This window comes from Myotis yumanensis, unplaced genomic scaffold (genome assembly GCF_028538775.1).
Source record: "Myotis yumanensis isolate MYYU_CA2020_CCGP unplaced genomic scaffold, mMyoYum1.0.hap1 SCAF_10, whole genome shotgun sequence".
In the NCBI taxonomy this organism is placed as follows: Eukaryota; Metazoa; Chordata; class Mammalia; order Chiroptera; family Vespertilionidae; genus Myotis; species Myotis yumanensis.
Genome location: NW_027223761.1, coordinates 78,927,747 through 78,949,486, shown reverse-complemented (window position 1 = coordinate 78,949,486; position 21,740 = coordinate 78,927,747). Strand labels below are relative to the sequence as shown.

The following is a 21,740-nucleotide window of genomic DNA, read 5'->3' as shown; positions in this document are numbered from 1 at the left end:
TTGATAAAGGAGGGAAGAACATACCATGGAGTCAAGATAGTCTCTTCAATAAATGGTGCTGGGAAATTTGGTCAGATGTATGCAAAAAATGAAACTAGATCACCAACTTACACCATACACAAAAACAAACTCAAAATGACTAAAGGACTTAAATGTAAGATGGGAAACCATAAAAATCTTAAAAGAATCCATACGCAGCAAAATAGCAGACATATGTAGTAGCAATATCTTTACCGATACAGCTCCTAGGGCAATGGAAACTAAGGAAAAAATAAACGGGACTACATCAAAATAAAAAGCTCCTGCACAGCAAAAGAAACCATTAACTAAACAACAAGAAAGCCCACAGCATTGGAGAACACATTTGCCAATGCTATTTCAGATAAGGGTTTAATTTTCAAAATTTACAGGGAACTCATACAACTTAACAAAAGGAAGATAAACAATCCAATCAAAAAATGGGCAAAAGACCTAAATAGACACTTTTCGAAAGAGGACATACAGAAAGCCAAGAGACACATGAAAACATGCTCAAAGTCACTAATCATCCAAGACATGCGAATCAAAACAACAAGATACCATCTCACACCTGTCAGAATGGCTATCATCAACAAATCAACAAACAAGTGGTGGCGAGGATGTGGAGAAAAAGGAACCTTCCTGCACTGCTGGTGGGAATGCAGTCGGGTGCAGCCACTGTGGAAGACAGTATGGAGTTTCCTTAAAAATGAAAATGGAACTCTCATTTGACCCAGTAATCCCACTTCTAGGACTATATCCCAAGAAACCAGAAACACCAATCAGAAAGGATATATGCACCTCTATGTTCACAGCAGCACAATTTACAATAGCTAAGATTTGGAAACAGCCTAAGTGCCCATCAGCAGATGAGTGGATTAGAAAACTGTGGTACATCTATAAAATGGAATGCTACGCTGCTATAAAGAAGGAACTCTTACCATTTGCAACAGCATAGATAGAACTGGAGAGCATTATGCTAAGCAAAATAAGCCAGTCAGAGAAAGATAAATATCACATGATCTCACTCATTTGTGGAGTATAATGAACATCATAAACTGATGAAAATAGATCCAGAGACAGAGAAGCATCGAACAGACCATCCAACTTCAGCGTGAATGGGGGTGGAGGGGTTGGAGAGGGAGGGTTAGAGATCAACCAAAGAACTTGTATGCATGCATATAAGCATAACCCATGGACACAGACAGTAGGGGAGTTAGGGTATGTGCTGGGGGGTGGGAACAGCTGGGCAGAGGTCAATGGGGGAAAAATGAAACATATGTAATACTTTAAATAATAAAGAATTTAAATTTAAAATAATAAATAAACAGCACATCAATGACATCAATGAGTTATGGGACATCAATCAACATCATATAAGTGTAGCTGGAGTTTCCAAAGAGGAAAGTGAAGACAAAAAAAAAAAAATTCTTTTGGCCATGGCCAGGTAGCTCAGTTGATTGAGCATCAAACCCAATACACCAAAGTTGTGAGTTCAATCCCTCATCGGAGCACATACAATAATCAACCAATGAATACATAAATAAGTGGAACAATAAAATTAGTGTTGTTCTCTCTCCCCTCATCTCCTCTCTCTCTCTCTCTCTCTCTCTCTCTCTCTCTCTCTCTCTCTCTCTCTGTCTCTCAAACCAATAAAAAAGTTTAATGTTTTAAATAATGGCCAGATTTTTCCAAATTTGATGAAAACGATAAACCATGCAGGTTAATGAATCCCAAGCAAAAGGACATGAAGAAAATAACATGGCATATCACAATCAAATTGCTCAAAATCAACCGGAGAAAAATAACACATAATGTACATGACAGTAGGTTTTTTTCCCCATTGAATTTTTTAGAAACGGTGGAAGGGAGGGAGAGAGAGAAAGAGACAGTGATGTGAGAAACATCACTTGTTTGATTCCTACATGAGCCCTGATGGGGGCCGGGGATCAAACCCACAACCTAGGCATGTGTCCTGACTGGGAATCAAACCCATTACCTTTCGGTATACAGGATGACACTCAACCTACTGAGCCACATAGGCCAGGGTTGGAGCCACATTTTTATAGTATTGAAAGAAAAAAATCTGTCAACTTAGAATTCTACAACCAGCAAAAAGTATGTATTTTTAAAAGGTGAAAAAGACTTTTTCAGACATACAAAAGCTAAAATAATTTATCACCAGCAAGCCTGCACTATAAAAAAATATCAAGTTCTTCTAGCAGAATACCAGATGGATAAATGGATCTACACAAAGGAAAGAAGAGCTACAGAAATGACAACTATTGGAAAAATATGTATGGTTTTCTCTTATTTAAATCTCCTTAAAAGAAAATCTGTTTTTAACACCAATGCAGTGTGGGGCTCATACATAGGTAAATGTAAAATGTATAAGCAGCACAACCACTAACAAATCTGGGTGCAGGATGGAAGGTGAAATACATCAGAAACTAAAACTGAACTATCATTAGAGATAGTCTTACAAAAATTATAAGAAATACTACATACAACACAATTAATGTGGAAAGATAAAAAAAATGTTTGATTTTTTTGAAGGATGTAAGGTATCCACACTGACTTCTGAGAGAGTAGAAAACATGAATAGAATAGCTGTAAAGGAAATTGAGAAGGGAATAAAAGAGTTACTTCTAAGACCCCAATCCTATGTAATACAAGCCTAATATGCTAAGTGTCTGGTTGTCCGTTCAACCAATCAAAGAATAATATGCTAATGATATGCTAAGGACGCTCAACCGCTCACTATGACGTGCACTGACCACCAGGGGGAAGACGCTCTGACTGGTAGGTGAGCTTGCTGCTGGGGTCTGGCTGATCGGGACTGAGCAAGACGGGCAAGACACACCCTGGAGCCCTCCCCGGGTCCCTCCCTGGCTGGCCAACCTCCCGTGTCCCTCCCCAAACCTGATCGTGCACTGGTGGGGTCCCTTGGCCTGGCCTGTGCCCTCTCACAATCCAGGACCCCTCAGGGGGGTGTCAGAGAGCCAGTTTTGGTCTGATCCTGCAGGGATCCCATTGGTGCACGAATTTGTGCACCGGGCCTCTGGTAGGTATATAAATGAATTCAAGTCTTCTAGAAACAGAGAATTCCTATATTATTCAAATTTTTCCCAAGGCACTGAAAAAGATAAGCTTATCAACTTGCTCTACAAAACTAGCAGAACCGTAATTCCAGAAACAAATTAAAATAAACATTTTTTAAAGAAAGCCTAATGAATACAGATCAAAAACTTCTTAAAAACTTGAAAACCAAATAGAATTCTAGAGTGAATTAAATGCACAATATATTGAGATACATAGTTTTAATAATAAAATGCAATAATGGTTCAAGGTTAGCAAATCTATTTTAATAAAGTTTTCTATGTTGAAGCCTTCTTTTTAAATTCAATAATTTGATAAATGTTCCTTCATCTATTCATCAAATATTTACAAAGTAGCCCTGTCTGGGTGGCTCAGTTGGTTGGAGTGGCATCCCATACACCAAAAGGTTGCAGGTTTCCCAGTCAGGGTACATATCTAGGTTCAGGTTCCATCCCCAGTTGGGGTGTGTACAGGAGGCAACTGATCGATGTTTCTTTCTCACAGGGATGTTTCTCTCTCTCCCCTTTCCTCTCTCCCTAAAATCAAGAAAAACATATCCTCGGGTGAGGACTAAAATAAAAAATTGGCCTGGTCAGTGTTTCTCGGCGGTTAGAGCATCAGCCCATGGACCTAAAGGTCTCGGGTTCAATTTCTGGTCAAGGGCATATACCTGGGTTTCAGGTTCAATCCCGAGCCCCATTTGGGGCCCATATGGGAGGCAAGCAATCGATGTTTCTTTCTCTCTGTCTCCTTCCCCTTCCTTCCACTCTCTCTAAAACTCAATGGGAAAAAAATATCATCTGGTTAAGGATTAACAAACAAACAAAATAGAAGGAAAAAATTTGCCAAGTATATATATACTGAGTGACCAGATTATTATGACCACCCCATCAGTACTTCGTTGGGCCACAATATTGAAGGCAAAAGATGGCCCAACGAAGTACTGATGGGGTGGTCATAATAATCTGGCCACTCAGTGTACATGCCAGGCACTGGACACTGTAAATTCAGCAGTGAATAAAATATGGTCTCTGCTTTCATGGAGCTTAGATACACAAATAAAAAGAATGAAAATACAGTATAAAGGCTATTAAAGAGAAATACAGAGTAGTACGAAAATACATAAACTGATTTGAAACATTAGGGTGCTGTTGGAATAACCCTGTTGTGATGATTGCCCAGTCTAAGATGGTGGCAGTTGGTAAAAGGAACATGGGTCTGTACAACATAACTAGAAAGTGGTATAAAATGTTTACGGTTGATTGGACGGAGAAGGGTAGAATCAAAGATTCTTTGGGGGTGGTGTGTGTGCGTGTGTGCCTTAATATACATCCTATATAATAAAGAGGATGCTAATATGCTAATTAGACCAAACAGCAGAACGACTGTCCATACATTCCGGACGACTGTCTTGACAAAGCCAAGACTGTGAGGACCGGCTGAGGCTGCAAGGGGCTGTGAGGGCCGAGCCCCTTGCACAAATTTCATGCATCAGGCCTCTAGTTATGTATAAAAAGATAAAATAAGGGTCAAGCAAATTTGGAAAATATGAGGTTAAGTATAAGCAGATTTTTTTTGTTGTTGTTAATCCTCACCCAAGGATGTTTTTCCATTAATTTTTAGAGAGCAGAAGGGAGGGGGAGAGAGAGAGAAAAACATCGATGTGAGAGACACAATTGATTGCCTCCCATATGAGCCCCAACCAGGGCCAGGGATAGAGCCTGCAACCGAAGTACATGTCATTGACCAGATTCGAACCTGGGACCCTTCAGTCCATGGGCCAACTCTTATCCACTGAACCAAACAGGCTAGGGCAGTGGTTGGCAAAGTGCGGCTTGCGAGGCACATGCGGCTCTTTGGCCCCTTGAGTGTGGCTCTTCCACAAAATACGTGCGGGTGCGCACATACAGTGCGATTGAAACTTCGTGGCCCATGTGCAGAAGTTGGTATTTTGTAGCGAGCCACACTCAAGGGGCCAAAGAGCCACATGTGGCTTGTGAGCCGCAGTTTGCCGACCACTGGTCTAGGGCATAAAGCTTATGCCATAAGCAGATTACTGGAGTACAGGTCAATAGCTTTATGGTGCTGTTCTTTATCATTCTCTAACAGAAAGCATTAGTACGTTTGCCAAACATTTGATTATAGAACCCTTATTTCATAGAACGTCACGTGAGAGTAGTATTTCATGGAACACTCTGGAGAAGCTGCTCTCCTGCAATCTCCTTCTTACTCCTGCACTCTCAACACTTACATAAATTGTCCACCAACTAGACTCAACTCTTCAGGAATGTCTTGTTCTATCCCTTAACACAGTACATAGTTTAGTTACTTTCAATGAGGTGAGATTAAAGTGAAAAAGATTATCTGGACCCTCACAGGTGTGCCCCAAAAGCACTGGAAAAAGATTATTCTGAATCAGGATCACCTATGAATCAATATGAAAGAAACTGACCCACAGATAAGTGGCAATAGAGCAGCATTAACCTTTGCTAGTATCTACAAATGCTACTGAATTGTCATGACACTTGAAAAGAACAAGTTTATTGGAAACAAATCCTATTAAACTGCTTGAGATGAAAAACTTGATCTTAATATTCTCTATGCTGAATGGTTTACCTAGACAGAGAAATGTGTGCATTTAGAAAGAGGAAACTTGAATGTACATAAACTCCTAGAGACCAGGGAGTTTAGTACTTGGAACAATAACCCATGTGTCGCTGGAAGTCTTACTCTAAATATTAAAGTTCAATATGTACAAAATGTATATTTCTAAGATGCTTGAAAAATTTTTTTCTCTTTAATTTCATGTTTTTTAATTTATTTTAGAGAGGAAAGAAGAGGGATAGAGATAAAAACAAGGGAGAGGGACAGAAAGATAGAAACATCCATCAGCTGCCTCCTGCATGATCCTTTTGGGGATCAAGCCCACCACCCTAGCATGTGCCGTGACTGGGAATTGAACCAGTGACCTCTTGATTCATGGGTCTACGCTCAAGCAGAGCCACACCAGCCAGATGAACTGATATTTTTACAACCAATCACTGAATAAAATGTATGTTGCTAACTTTTTGTGTACAATGCCTCTATAGTGACATTTAAAAAAAAAAATTAAAAAAAAAAAGAGCCCTGGCAGGTGTGGCTCAGTTCGTTAGGTATTGTCCTGTCCACAGAAAGGTTGCTAATTTGATTCCAGGTCAGGACACATGCCTGTGTTGAGGGCCCAAACCCCAGTCAGGAAGCATGCAGGAAGCAACCGATCCATGTTCTTCTCTCATCGATGTTCCTCTCTCTCCAATCTTCTCTAAAAATCAATAAAATACTTTTAAAAAGAAGACACATAGTCCTTTTTATGTTTTCAATATATTAAAAAGTAACAGTATAAAAATGCTATAGTTATTAAAAAGGATCCAAATATATCAAGGAGTGAATTTGTATAAACAAGCTCTACAATTAAAGGGAAACATCTTGATACATAAAAGTTTTAACAGGATTTAAACATTTTAAAATCAGAAAGTGTGTAAGACTTAACTCTTTCAAATGTTCAAACAGAAAGACAACATGTACAATCCCTATAATAAAACGTGTCCTTGCACACATACCCTGGGCACTTTAAAAACTGTAAATTTTTAAAGTTTGAGTAATAGAGGCAGCACTTAAAGGCTTTGTGAACCTTTTCCCAAACAAGCATACTTTCATAAATCATTTTATCTGACTCTGCATTTGCATTTTTGTTCTTCCTAAAAAGGAGAATTTACGCTAATACTGAATTTTTAATTAAAAGGAAAACACATTTACAGATATTTAACTTCCTGAGTGACTTCAGTTATTCAGTCAAACATGATTTAATGAGAAAATTCTAATATTTTAGAATAAAATAGGAAGTGTAGATTTACACTTGATATCCAATTAGGGCAAAACTCAGAGCATGTCACAGACCTTATACACCTACATTCTCTATGAAATTAAACAATATGATTATTCTCAAACTTTATCAATAATCTTTCTCAAATGTTAGTGAAACGAATCATTGAAATTACATTTTCTCATTTGTTTACAAAATACTACTGTATTTTGGACTACCAACTTGAATGTTTTCTATTATATACACAAAATGTGATTCACTAATAAGCAGGTTCTTGCAATACAATAGAGAATAGATCATTAAAATATTTGCTTTATGATACAACCAATACATATAACACGTGCCTTCCTCAATTTCTAAAACGATTAGAAATTGCGGAACTTTCTTTTGCGCATTGAACGCTTTCCTCTTCATGAAACCCTGAGGTGAAAGGTTATTAATGTAAAAACAGTAATCACAAGTCTTCTCATTTCTGTATTAGACTATAGATAGCTACATGCTTTAAAAATTTTACAAAGAAATGTGGGATCTTATAAAACTGCTCTGTACAGTTTTAACAAAACATTTCCAGACCAACTTAGTCCAAAGGGCCTAGGATGACCCTATAAAAACAATGTCCTTTGAACACTTGTTAGTTTCGAGATGAATGCCACTTTCCAGCTCTACTGCTGTCTCTTCTGTTATCGTGGTCATGGCTCCAGCCATCGTGATTCCTGTCTTCATAGAAGTAATCATCCCTGTGTCCTCTGTAATGCTGCTCACGGCTATAGTGTCTGTCTACTATGTAGGGATGAGAACTCTGCCTGGCTTTACGCAGTGATGATTGTGTATCTTGACGCCACTGGGAGCTTGAAGACTGGTTATAACTATGATTATGTGACTGAACTGATGGGGAAAATCCTGATTGATCAAGATGTGGAGAACCAAATTTCCCGCCATATGACATCTGTCTCAAAACGTTGTTCATCTGAGGTAAGACAAAAAGAAGGAAATCTTAATTGCAAACATTTCTACATATCAAAGCCAATGGTTAGTCACAGTTAACTAAACTAATAATGACAGAAAAGCAAAATCACTCTTGCCTAGATGGATCTTTATTTAAACATAGCTAAAAGTAGTACAATACAATAGCTTAATTCACTCCACTGTACAGCTACAGGATATCTGTACGTAACTACTACTCCTTGCCCTCATGGAGACAGCTTAGAAGGGAAGAAATCCTACAAAGTGACTATAATATAGATCACTATGTGATGAACATATAAAGAGCCAAGAGCTCAGTATCATTAGGAAAGGCTTCAGGAAGGTGGCATATGATCTAGGTATCAAAAGCATGAATGGACTATTTTTAGAAAATTATTTTAAGGTGGTAATTATGCCAAGGAAAGAAAACTGCACAAACAAAACAAAGCAAACACACAAAACAAAACAAGGAGATACTGAATGGGTTCATAGAATAGCAAATAAATTCTGACTGAAACAGGTTGAAGATCTCCTAACCAGTAAATGGACAGTAAGGCTAGAAAGATTTATTTGAATTACAAGATGAAGTGCTAATAAGTTGGCTAGAAAATTCTGATTTTATCTTGCAAACACTGAAAAGTCACATCACCAGGAAGATAAGCAAAGCAGAATTATATTAAATGTGAAACAGTGTGTGAGATGGACAACTGAGGATAAAATGGAGACATATACTAACTGCCTAGGCGAGTGGTTCCCAAATTCTATGTGTGAATACACATTAGCCAAAGATGATTTTCTTTAATGGCCTACAGCAAAATGAGACAAATAAAATGTATATAAAAGTTAATTCCTTTATATCGATCTCAAAATTTTACTTTATTTCACCAATATATTTTGTAGACCTATGAAATTCAAAAGGGTAGGGACCACAAGCCAAAACTGATTTGGGCAAAGAAAATAAAAAGAAATGAGTGTAAGAAAAAGGAAAAAAAAAAAAGGAGTTGGCAACTGAAAGGAAACAAAAATGAAACATCTCATGGAGATATTACAGAAAAAAGGGGAACATTCAAGGGGCAGCTAGTTTAGAAGACTACAGTATATTAAAGTATTATTATTCAGTATTAAAGAGAGTATGTGATTTTAAAAAGTTGCTCACCATAGGGTTGCAAGAACAAGAATGAATTTCGAGTATTTGAAACACACACACACACACCAACTGAAGAAAAATAAAAAATGTGAAATGCAACTCTATCTTTCTTCAATCCTTAAATATGTATTTCAGGCCAGTGAAAACTAACATGTGTGATTAGGAGGTCATGGTTCGATTCCCGGTCAGGGAAGAAATCAAAATATCTTGAAACAAATGAAAATGAGAACACAACCCAAAATCTATGGGACATAATGGAAGCAGCCTTAAGAGAGGTATTCATAGTATTTCAGGCCTACCTTAAGAAACAAGAAAAATCTCTAACAACCTAATTTTATACTTAAAGGAATAGAAAAATAACAACAAAGCCCAAAGTGAGAAGAAAAAATAATAAAGATCAAGTCAGACATGAACAAAATAGAGTTTAAAAAAGAATAAACAAAAGATTAATGAAACCAAGAGCTCATTTTTTGAAAAGACAAACAAGATTGACAAACCTTTAACTAGACTCATCAAGAAAAAAGAGGACCCAAATAAATAAAATCAGAAATGAAAGGACAAGTAACAACTAACAACACAAAGGATTGTAAGAAAATGTTACAAACAACTGTATGCAACAAATTGGACAGTCAGGATGAAATAGATAAATTCTTAGAAGTATACAATCTTCCAAAACTGAATCCAGAATAATCAGAAATCTGAATAGAGAGATTACAACTAATGAAAGTGAAACAGTAATCCAAACCCCACACCTGCCAGAATGGCTACCATCAATCAACAAACAACAAGTGTTGGCGAGGATGTGGAGAAAAGGGAACCCTTGTGCACTGCTGGTGGTAATGCAGACTGGTGCAGCCACTGTGTAAAAATAATATGGAGTTACCTCAAAAAAATAAAAATGGAACTCTTATACCCAGCAATTTCACTTCTGGGAATGTATTTGAAGAAACCCGAAACACTAACATGAAAAAATATATGCACCCCTATGGTTCACTGAAGCATCATTTACAATAGCCAAGATTTGGAACCAGCCCAAGTGCCCATCGTTAGATGAGTGCATAAAACAACCTGTGGTACATTTTATGCAATGGAAATCTTACCCTTTTTGACAGCATGGATGGACCCGGAGAGTATTATGGTAAGTGAAATAAGCCAGTGTGAGAAAGACAAGTACCATATGACTTCATTTGTATGTGGAATCTAATTAACAAAATAAACTACCAAACAAAACAGAAACAGAATCAGAGACAGATATCAGAATGATAGCTGTCAGAGGGGAGGGGAGTTGCGATGCTGGGTGAAAAGGGTAAAGGGATTAAGCGAAGGAAAAAAACAAACTCATAGGCACAGACAACAGTGTGACAATTATGAGAGGGAAAGGGGGACGACTGGAGACAGAAGAGGGTAAAGGGGGCATAAAACGTGATGGAAGAAGACGTGGTTTGGGGTGGTGAAAACCCAATACAATATATAGATGATGTTTTATAGAACTGTATACCTGAAACCTATATAATTTTATTAACAAATGTCACCCCAATAAATTCATTTAAAAAAAGAATTATCTGAACATTTTAAGTATTTTGTTTTGTTTTTTAAGTAACAAGTTGAAAAATCAGCCTACCACTGCTTGTTTCTGAAAATTTTCTGGAGAAGAGAAAGATCTCTGAATTATCTGTGGTGATGGAGTCATGTTATCCACAGTTCTTTCATGTCTGCAAAAAATAAGAAAACAAAATATAATCATTCATTCAACAAGAATTTACTACATACCAATCATGAGCAGACACAGCTCTCAAAGGAATGAACAAGACAAGGTTATTTGCTCTCATGTAGCTGGGGAAAGGATTCAGACAATAAGACAGCTTCACATAGTTGTAAGTGATATGCTGAATGACTAAAGAGAAAGTAGAGGTGAGAGAGAGGATTCTATTTGTGCTTATCTTGTCAGGGATGGCCTTTGTAAATAGGCATTGGAAGTGAGAGCTGAATAACAAGGTTATCTGGGAGAAAAACATTCCAGCTGAGGGAAGGAGTAGTAAGGTGTCAGCAAACTATAGCCCATGACCAAGTCATTTTTTGTAAACAGTTTTACTAGAACATAACCACACTCTTTTGTTTTTGTATTATCTATGTAATGCTACAATGGCAGAGCAAGAAACTGTATGACTGGCAAAGTCTAAAATATTAACTATCTGCTCCTTTATAGAAAAAAAAATATCAATCCCTGGATTAGTGGAAAGGCCTAGATCAGTGGTCGGCAAACTCATTAGTCAACAGAGCCAAATATCAACAGTACTTCTTTAAAATAGACTCGCCCAGGCCGAAAACCGACTTCTGCGCATGGGCCACGAAGTTTCAATCACACTGTACGCGGGCCCGCAGGTGGTATTTTGTGGAAGAGCCACACTCAAGGGGCCAAAGAGCTGCATGTGGCTCACAAGCCGCAGTTTGCCGGCCACGGGCCTAGATGAAGAACTAAAATGTAAAAGATCTGATGGTGCCCTGTCCAGTGTGGGTCGGTGGTTAGAACACCAGCCTGCAAACCGAAAGGTGTGGTTTGATCCCCAACACTGGTCAGGGTGCGTGTTGGAGGCAACCAATTGATGTGTCTCTCTCACGTTGATGTTTCTCTCTCTCTCTCCTCACCCCTGCAATGCAAAAAGAAATCCTCAGGTGAGGATTAACAACAACAAAAAAAGAAACAGGTTTGATCAATTAGATATGACAGATGAGGGAAACAGAAGAAAATAAAAATCTAGATATTTAAGCAATTAAAAGTAGACAGACTGAGACAGGAGAGAGCAACAGGTTTTGGGGAGTAAGAATTTTAAGGGCTTACACTTTATCCCTCACTTCCTGAAGAAATAACTTGCTCTACAGAAAATCTCACTTAGATTAACTGTATTTTAAAACATGTCTTTGGAATCAAACCACCAACTTATTTGTCTTATAGTTTAGATCTTTTTGAGTTTTCTTAAATCAGTTATATATCTGTATGCTAAGTGGGTGAAGTGTATAATTTCATTTATAACAATATAAAAATAATGTACACTCTAGCCTTTGATGAAAAGTAAAGTAAGTATTTACACCCAATTCTAAGGAGGATAAAAGCTTTTTCTCCACCTAAAATACCTTTGAAGGTCCTAAAAGTGGGCAGAGATGTTTTGAATTCCAACTGTATTGAGAAGTATCTAAAGACAACTTCAGCAGGCAAGAAAGGACACAAAGAGGGTACCTTTTTCACACTGCTATTTTCTTACAAGTTCCTCTCCCAGTATCTTTTCATATCTATCCATTTCTCTCCGACTCTTGGCACTACTCAAATCCAAACCAACCTCACCCCAAGAACTTCCCTATCTTGCTACCAATAGCTTTTTAATTGGTCTATTTTCACCCCTGTCCCTCCAATCCATTTTCCCATTGCAACCAAACAACTCTTTAAAATAGAAATCTAAAATAAAATAAAAAAACCTATTCCTATTACTATCCTACAAAAAACATTTCAAGGTCTTCCTACGGTTTTTAAGGTAAAAATCACAAAATCCAAATTATAGGTTATAAGAAAGACTGTATCATCGAGCCTTTATGTACTTCTCCAGTATCATCTACTCTCCATTTTTCACTCATTAGATCTCAGTACATTGTCCTCTTTCAGGTCCTCAGTCATTTATATCATCTTCCCTTGTTACAACTTTCTCCAAGCACTTCCTACTCCTTTTTAAAAATATATATATTTTATTGATTTTTTACAGAGAGGAAGGGAGAGGGATAGAGAGTAAGAAATATCGATGAGAGAGAAACATCTATCAGCTGCCTCCTGCACACCCCCTACTGGGGATGTGCCCGCAACCAAGGTACATGCCCTTGACTGGAATCGAACCTGGGACCTTTCAATCCGCAGGCCGACGCTCTATCCACTGAGCCAAACCAGACAGGGCTCTACTCCTTTTTTAGAGAACTAATTATGAGTAATTAAATGGGTAGTCACAAAATACATATATTATGTGTCTTCATCTAGACTTTAGCTCCACTAGGCAGCACATCATAGTGGCTGGGCTTGATCATACTGCCTGGGTTTGACTCCCAGCCCACAACTTAAGAGCAGTTCAGACTTAAACAAGTTAACCTCCAATCCTCATTTTCTTCATATACAAGGAAGTGATAATAAAAATCCCGACCTCATAAAACTACTGTGAAACATAAAGGAGATAATAAATGCAAAAAACTTGGTAAAGAATATGACACATGACAGGTATTTGATAACTCTTTCTTGAATAAAGCCCATATGATTGATAAATAGCTCTATGGATATACCAGTGAAAAAACTGTCCCTGGTAAAATTTCTGCCTCCCCAAAGCAAATAAAATTATTTAAGTAAATATAAATATGATACCTTTCCTAACCCCCAGGAGCTGGAAGGCATTTTAGAGATCATTTAATTCAACTTCTTTTCCTTTTAAATGGAAGGATAGGAGCAGAGAAATGAGCCTGGTCAAGATTACACAATTCGTAGAGGCAGACTTAGAATCCAACTCCATGAACTCTTAGTCCAATAGCCTATTTACTGACACGTATTTTTAAACTGCAAGTAACCAATTAGTGGTATAAACTAATTTGAATTTTAAAAGATAGAGTAAAATGTAAATTGAGTACATCGCAAGTAGTAAGTGTAAGTAATATTTTGAGAAATTTTGTTATATAGATGTATATTTGAGTGTGGGTAAGTCTTTACAAGGGAACATAAATATAGTTATATCTGTTTTAAGGGTATTATATATAATTTATGTATCTACAGTCCCCTTAGAATAGACATATAAATAACTATAATCCAACATAGCAAATAATATAGCACAATAGAGAGATAGGAGCATTAAAAAGAAAACCAAACATGCATTCTGAGATCACAACCTAAGAAAATTCCTGATAAAGGCTTTAACAATAGGTGAGAAATATTACCTGTTAGGAGATGTGGAGGTAGGGCTTGAATTTCCAACATGATGCTGGGAATATGACAAACTAACATCCTGTGAGGCATGGCTACTTCCTAAAATAAAATAATTTGAGAAACTCTTCTTGATAGAAAATTTAGTTGGAATTTTTGTCTCTCCCACCCCAAATCACTCCAAAAAGGTAGACATAAGCTAAAAGTCTCAAATTTTAACAGACTGCTTTAGTTTCATCAGAGTGAAAATTCTAAATGTTCATTAGCAGACATATCCAAAACAAACGGTCCCAAATGAGGGAATATCTGGTGTATAAATATCCACTCTGGATATTCTCTTATCATAATATTCTGATCCTCACACTAAATTGTAAGACTGGACACATGCAAAGTTTCATTCCCACATGATCAAGAATCAAAACTTACAAAAGTAAATTACAAAGCAACCAGGAAAAGTTTTTCACCTGGCAGGTGTGATCTGTGGTTTGAGTGTTGCCCATGCGGCAATGGGTCAAGGACTGGACCCGGGTTCGATTCCTGAGCCCCTACTGGGGCTTGTTAGAGAGGCAACCAATGGATGTGTCTCACATGGCTGTTTCCCCGCCCCCTTCCTTCCTTCCACTCTCTCTCTGAAAAGCATTGGAAAAAATATCCTCTAGTGAGGATTAACAACAACAAAAAAGCATTTCAGAAAATAATTCTTGTTTCTTTCAGAGCATGGACCCAAGACCCAAGTCTTTCTTTCTTTTTTTTTTTTGACCCAAGTCTTTCTAACAATGAAGTTTATGTTCTGTTAACTAACCCAAACTGAAATTTTAAACTAAGTTCTTAAATTACAACTTTCAAAATCCATGTTGTCAGTGTTACCCACAAAGCTTAAAGTATTTTCATCCATAAATGTTTTTTAAAACTGAATAAAATTAAAAACAAAAAGCCAAAGCAGCAAATAATCCCTCTCCCCAAACAACACCGATTTAAATATCTTCGTGCTGCAACTGAATAGTGAGTTACCTGATCTAAACTGAATTTTGATGGGCCTTCCAAAAAGTTTTATTCCATTAAGTAGATTCATTGCATAAGGAACAGACACTTCATGTTTGAAATTCACAAATGCAAACTGCTTGGGTTTACCATCCTTATCTTTTGGGATTTTCACTTTTATTACTGGCCCCGCCTATAGACAAAAAAAGAGTTTACAACTTAAATAACGCAATTTCAGGAGAATACTTAAAAGTTACAAGATTAAAAACAAAAGAAATGCAACCAGGAACTCTTTTTTTTTTTTTTTTTTTTTTTAAATATATTTTATTGATTTTTTACAGAGAGGAAGGGAGAGGGACAGAGAGTTAGAAACATCGATGAGAGAGAAACATCGACCAGCTGCCTCCTGCACATCTCCCACTGGGGATGTGCCCGCAACCCAGGTACATGCCCCTGACCGGAATCGAACCTGGGACCTTTCAGTCCGCAGGCCGACGCTCTATCCACTGAGCCAAACCGGTTTTGGCGCAACCAGGAACTCTTAACAAACAGATACCCACAGATTTCCGTCTCGATTGGAAAAAAGCTCCTACAGATACATTACCGAAGATTAATTTATTTGGGGTGGGGAGCCCTCGAGGAACTAGCGACAGAATCACTGAATTTACACTTCTCAGCACTTTTTCTCTGTAAGGAGGTGACCAACAACCAGCGGCGTCCCCTCTGTGGAAATCAGTGTTTACCACCGGCAGTTTCTTTGGACCGAAGTTCAGCTTCATCAAACTTACAGCGGCCGGAGGGAACAGGCTCCTTCACATTTTTAACACTTTTTAATACAGAAACACCGCAATGCTACTTTTCCAGGGAGCACTTATGCCTCTATTTTAAATATCTTAATGCCGCAATTTTATAAGAAACCGAGCGGAAAAGACAGACTGACAAGGAAATTGAAGTGTAATTTGCCAGACAAACCAAAGACCGTGTCTTAGGGGGAAGACGAGAAAAGGGGGGGACAGGAAAAACACTGTTCTCTATAAATGTCTAATCACGGTGCTGTACACCGCCAACTAATATAGTATTGTTTGTCAACTGTGATTTAAAAACTAATTAAAAAAACAACAACAACACTGCTCCAGAGAGAACCCATATGTATTATTACCTCCCTGAGACCCCCGAGCGTTCGCCTCGGAAACGCGTTACTGAGGGTCCTTCCACCACCTTCAGGCCTCACTCCCGCGAGAACTAACGAGGGTTCGCTCAACGAGGGACGCCCGCCGACGCCGCAGGAGGCCCAGGCCCTCCCGGCCCACCGGTAGGGTGCCCGGCCCGACAGCCCAGCTGGCGCGAAAGAAGCGGGGAGCCGCGGGGACCGGCCCTTCGCCAGCGGAAAACGGAAGGAGAAGGCCGGTCCCGGCCGTTTACCTGGTGGAAAAGCTCGAAAAGGAGCTCCTCGGTCACTTTAGTTTCGAGGTTGCCCACAAAGAGAGTGCAATCCGCCTCCGCCGCCCCCATCTCGGCGTCGCCCACTCCGGTGCAAGGCCGAGGGGTCGTCGCCGACGCTCCCACTGCGCACGCTCCAAAGCCCACGTCCTCGCGCAACCAGGCGTCGCCGACGTAAACGTCAGTCACGCTCGCTCCCGCCTGCGTCGACGAGCGCTGACGGAGTGCGCACGCTCGCGAGGGGAGCGCTCGTTGAAGGCCGCGGCTCCCGGGCTGGCTCGCGGAGCCGGCCGTCTCCGCGCCCGACACGGGCGGGACTGACCCGCGGAGCGCGGCGGCCTCCCTGGACGGACCGAGGGGCGTGAGGCGGACACCGCGGCCGCTTTGAAGATGGCCCTGAACGACGTGTCTCTGAGCGCGGGCGACCGAGGGAACACGGTGGCCCAGCGCGCTCCCCGCGGCGGCCTCAGCCCGCCGGCGACGATCTCTGGAGACAGCGCCCTCGTGGCCAGGCCCGAGGCGACCCTCCCGGGACCTCCCCTTCGGCAGGCGACCCAGCCGGGCGCTCGGCCCGAGAGACGTCGGGCAACTGGCAGCGGCTGGGGCCCGCCGCGCGCCGTGAAGGGAAGGGTCCTGGACGGGAGGCGCCGGTGTCGTGCGGCGAGGTTCTCCCCGTACCCGGCCCCCGGCGCGGGACTGGACCTGCTGCGGGGCGCGCGCGCGGCGTTGCGACTATGACTGCAACTGCGAGTGACTCTGCGACTGTGATCCCCGCCAGCCTTTCGGCTTAAAACGCGTACCGCCCCGCCCCTCAATTAGCATATGAACAGGCCTCTTAAAATGCTTTCCCGGTGCCGCCGTAGTCCTGTTTCCAAGGGGAATGTAAAAACAGGTGCGAGGCTTGTTACTGTAGCCTCGCACAAGGACGATATTGCTGAATTCGGATGGGTTTACGCCGCTAAAATGATTAGTTCGGGATGGAGGTAGAAGGTTGCTTTCTTAGTCCTAAAACTGAGCTAATGGGAACACCCTTCCCAAGGTCAACAGCCCTTGTGTTCACCCCCTGTGCACGCCATCGCCATGGCCATCGCCGCAATGGCCCCACACCTCTCTCCACAGTCTTAACTCCCTTCCCTGGCAGCGTACCCCCCTGTGAGGCCTGTAATCGAGCTTCCCTACCGGCCTGCCTTTCCGCACATGATTCCCTCTGCCTTTACTTCTGTCGGCGAAAAGGAAATGCGTCAGTTTATTACTCTGCTTACCTTCGCCCCGCCCGCATGGCCCCCAAATCCTATTGTCCTTGGCTTTTACCCTCTTCCATCTCCCTCCTTCATCATCTTAAGGAATATTTACAAACTTGCATCTCAACCATACTAAAAACAAGCAAGACGTAAACCTCGAAACTCTCAAATGTTTAAATCCGTTTACATTTATTTGCCAAAAGCTCCACATGATTTTCTTGCACTTATATTTGTCATTTTAACATTTGTATCCAATCCCAGTTTCCTTGGTCAAAACCCGTTGTCCCAAAATTACTGACATTGGTCTTACAGCCTCTGTTAGGAAGCTGTTCACCTACTTAGCATCTTCCTTGGGCTTTCTTGTTTGCCCTTGCTCATTCAGACATCCCACAACATATGAAGATCTCTTTGATAAGCATGTGGTGGACTTGACCCAGTCCTGCCATGGAGGAGCATACTCTAGAGCAGTGGTTCTCAACCTTGGCTGCACATTAGAATCACCTGGGAATCTTTTTAAAATCCTGATTTCTGGGCCTCATCCTCCGGAAATTCTGTTTCTTTGTTACTAATGTTGTGGGCCCACCCCATAACAAAGGTACAGAATTTCCGGAGGATGATGCCCAGAAATCAGGATTTGAAAAAGATTTAAAATCAGGATTTTAAATCCCAGGTGATTCTAATGTGCAGCCAAGGTTGAGAACCACTGCTCTAGATGGAGAGCCTAATGAATTAATAGGTAGTGTGCACACTAGGCTGTTGATTAGGTGCAGTGATAATAAGCACTGGTGGTGATGGCTTTCCCTAACATTTCGCTATGGTGTTCTCTTACTGGGCTGGTTACTCCTTATTGGCTTTTAGATATCTAGAAGAATATGTTTCCTAACCATACGTTTCTCAAGGTTCAAAAAGGATGGTAATGGGAGAAAGTGGGTTTTATAAGAGCCAACTCTATGCAAGCAAGTAGACTAGCTTTTTCCCAGTGGACTCTTCAAACAGCTAAATTACCACACACTACACAGAACTGAATTGTTAGAACTACATCTTAAGGGAAATGTTGATAAACCAGGGAGCTTCCATAAGAGGGTGATTAATATAGTAAGGTCAGAAAACCAGGTCATAGGAAAAATGAGAGAATAGTAATAGCTGCCTTTTATTGAGTACTATGTGCAAGGCAGTGCGCTAAGGGCTTTTATTCAGTGTTTACTGAGATGTTCATTGAGAACTTAATGCTGTGCCTGTTACTACCTGTGCTAGGCACTTAGAATAAAGTTATGAACAAGATAGATAAGGTCTCTGCCTTTATGGAGCTTTATATATGTCATTTAATTCTTATAACAGCCCATAAGAGAGGTATTATACTTTTTTTTCTTTTTGCTGAGAAACAGGCACAAAGAGATGAAGTAAACTTTCCAAGGTTATAGAGCTAGTAAATGATAGAACCTTAAGCCTTTCAACCTGTTTCTCATTTGACCCATGCAACCCAAATATGATTTGAGTAACTATTTTCCCAATTCTCCCAAGGATAGTATATAACATACTCTTCTAGATATCTAAAAAGATGTTAATTTATATTATATGATAAATACCTTAAGCTGGGCATTATGATAACCCATGGTTGACAAAGGAATCCCAAAACTATAAGTGGAGAGTTTTAGACTGGGAAAGGATAATAAAATTAAGGCTAAAGATAAAAGATTTTCATAAAACTTAGAGATAAATTAGGAAAATACCACATCATAAGGTAATGAATTAACTGTCCAAAGTTCAGACAAAGGCTAAATCCAGTCAATTGTAAATAGGACTAGCTGACTTCAGTTCTTTCCCATTTAACCTATAATTCTATACTCTAACAAATGAATAATTAAAATTAGACATGGAGAATTAGGGGGAAAGATAAAAATGAATTATAATATGTAGGATGACCATATTTACTGTGCAAACTAGGACCTTTGAGAGTGGAAGTGCTATCACTTGAGCTGGGGCAACAGGCATATCAGGATTACCCCAGGTAGATTCGGTGGGTGATAAAACCCAAGGAGAAGATACAGCATTAGATATGCATATTCTTCAGCTTCAGGGAAAGGGGGCTGAGATTTGTGAATGAAGGAACAAAGTCTGGCAAAAAAGTGCATGAGGAAGGGAGGACCCAGCGGGAGTGACTTCATTTCTGTCCTGGCATCAAGAGTAGAGCTTTGATTGGATGATAGTGTACATGTGCAAGGAAAAAAAAAGGGGAGGGGGTGTGAGAAAAGAAAATTAATGTGGCCCAATTGGTAGGAGAGTCATCCTGTACACCGAAGGGTCTTGGGTTCCATTCCTGGTCAGAACGCATACCTAAGTTTCAGTTTGATCCCCAATCCTGGTTGGGGCAAGTGTAGGAGGCAAGCCATCACTGTTTCTTTTTCTCCTTGTTTTTTTTTTGTTAATCCTCCCCCAAGGATTTTTTTTTTCCGTTGATTTTTTTTTATTTTTTATTTTTTAGGGAAAGTGGAAGAGAGAAGGAAAGACAGAGAAACATCGATGTGAGTGAAACACATCTATTGGTTGCCTCCCGCATGAGCCCCAACCAGACACCGGGCTGGGAGGTGCCTGCAACCAAGGTAAGTGCCCTTGACTGGAATCAAACCTGGGACCCTTTGGTCCACAGGCCAACAAACTCTAGGGCTGTTCTTTTCTTTTTTTTCCTTTTTTTTAAAGAATAGTTTATTGATTTTTAAAGTTTATTTTCAGAGAGAAAGGAAGGGAGAAGAGAGAAACATCCATGTGAGAGCATAATATTCATCTGCTGCCTCCTGCATGCCTCATACTGGGGATTGAGCCTGCAACCCAGGCACTGGGTCCTGATCAGAATCAAACCAGCACCCTTTTGTTGCATGGGTCAACGCCCAATCAACTGAGCCACACCAGCCAGGGCTCTCCTTGTTCTTAACATCTACACTAGTGTCTAAGTTAGAATGTATTTCTAGATTCACAAAGAATGTATTGTGGAAGCAAGAACCAACATAAACCTCTTTCAATGAAATTACATGAAGCAGGGACAAGTTTCCCAAGAGCAGTATTTGTTATTAAGAATTTGTATACAAAGTGAACTCTTATTTAATGTCAGTGATTGAATATAACATAATATCATTCTAAAATAGGTGAATTTTCTAAGATTAATGCAAAAATAGTCCAAAAAATTCTCCTGTAAGTTTTTCAAAAACATTGTAATTTCCTGTTTGTTTTTATTGCCCCTTAAGTGTTAGACCATACTAAGCAACTGACCAGCATGTGTTGAAGTGGAGTCCTATTAGAATATTACTTCCTGTACTCATCAGCACTAAAACTCTTAAAAAGAATGCCCATTGAGGGTAGAGAAAAAAAGGACGCCAATGAAACTGTTTACCTACGAAGGAAGGAAGGAGGAAGGGAGGGAGGAAGGAAAGGAAGGAAGGGAAGAGAGAGAGAGAGAGAGAGAGAGAGAGAGAGAAACTGTTTACCTCATTAGCCAGATTTAATGATAAGCCTAATTCTAAGAGGGGTAACTTGGAAGGAAAAAAGGAAAGGAGGTAGAAAAGTCCTACAGGGGAGTGGGGAGTAAGTAGACTTCTCATGGTCAAAGTTCAACTGCCTGGTGAGCAAAATTAATTATGTCTGTCATTCCTTTGGGGAATCCATATCCCACTCAGATGCAGATTTTATCTTACCATTTTCCATGGAAAGCACTCTGATTTTCCCAGTGGATCAAATGTATAAGCGTGAATACTTATGACTCCATACCACCTATTATTACCTGTGTTCATTGCCTACATCCATTCAACTGCAAAGTCCTGCCCATTTTATCTTTACAATGTATTTATCCTATATTATAAAGTCTAATATGCAAGTCGACCAAACCGTGGAATGACCGGTTGCTATGATGCACACTGACCACCAGGGGGAAGACGCTCAATGCAGGAGCTGCCCCAGCCTGCAGGCCCAGGCCAGCCAAGGCGGGTGCCTGCAGGGGCCCCCACGATTGCCCCGCTGGTCACCCCACAGATCGGCCCTGATTGCCGGCCAGGCCTC

General features: G+C 40.2%; 2 protein-coding genes across 2 annotated transcripts; one reads left to right on the top strand and one right to left on the bottom strand.

Annotated features, from left to right (window-relative positions):
- Positions 1-7,440: 7,440 nt before the first annotated feature.
- On the bottom strand, positions 7,441-16,627 carry RBM7 (RNA binding motif protein 7). The gene is made up of 5 exons (XM_070426086.1): positions 16,435-16,627; positions 15,043-15,205; positions 14,046-14,133; positions 10,711-10,801; positions 7,441-7,946 (listed from the first exon to the last, which is right to left on the bottom strand). Exons 1-5 carry the CDS (start codon positions 16,522-16,524, stop codon positions 7,611-7,613), a joined length of 768 nt encoding a protein of 255 aa, XP_070282187.1. The 5' UTR covers positions 16,525-16,627; the 3' UTR covers positions 7,441-7,610.
- A 215-nt stretch (positions 16,628-16,842) lies between these two features.
- Positions 16,843-17,190, top strand: CUNH11orf71 (chromosome unknown C11orf71 homolog). The gene has a single exon (XM_070427067.1). It carries the CDS (start codon positions 16,843-16,845, stop codon positions 17,188-17,190), a length of 348 nt encoding a protein of 115 aa, XP_070283168.1.
- The last annotated feature ends 4,550 nt before the right edge of the window (positions 17,191-21,740 follow it).

Coding starts and splice junctions, on each gene's coding strand:
- RBM7 (XM_070426086.1), bottom strand. CDS start 16,524: ATGGGGGCGGCGGAGGCGGATTGCACTCTCTTTGTGGGCAACCTCGAA. Junction 14,134..15,042: donor CAAAATTCAGTTTAGATCAG/GTAACTCACTAT, acceptor ATTTTATTTTAG/GAAGTAGCCATGCCTCACAG. Junction 7,947..10,710: donor ATTTTCAGAAACAAGCAGTG/GTAGGCTGATTT, acceptor GTCTTACCTCAG/ATGAACAACGTTTTGAGACA.
- CUNH11orf71 (XM_070427067.1), top strand. CDS start 16,843: ATGGCCCTGAACGACGTGTCTCTGAGCGCGGGCGACCGAGGGAACACG.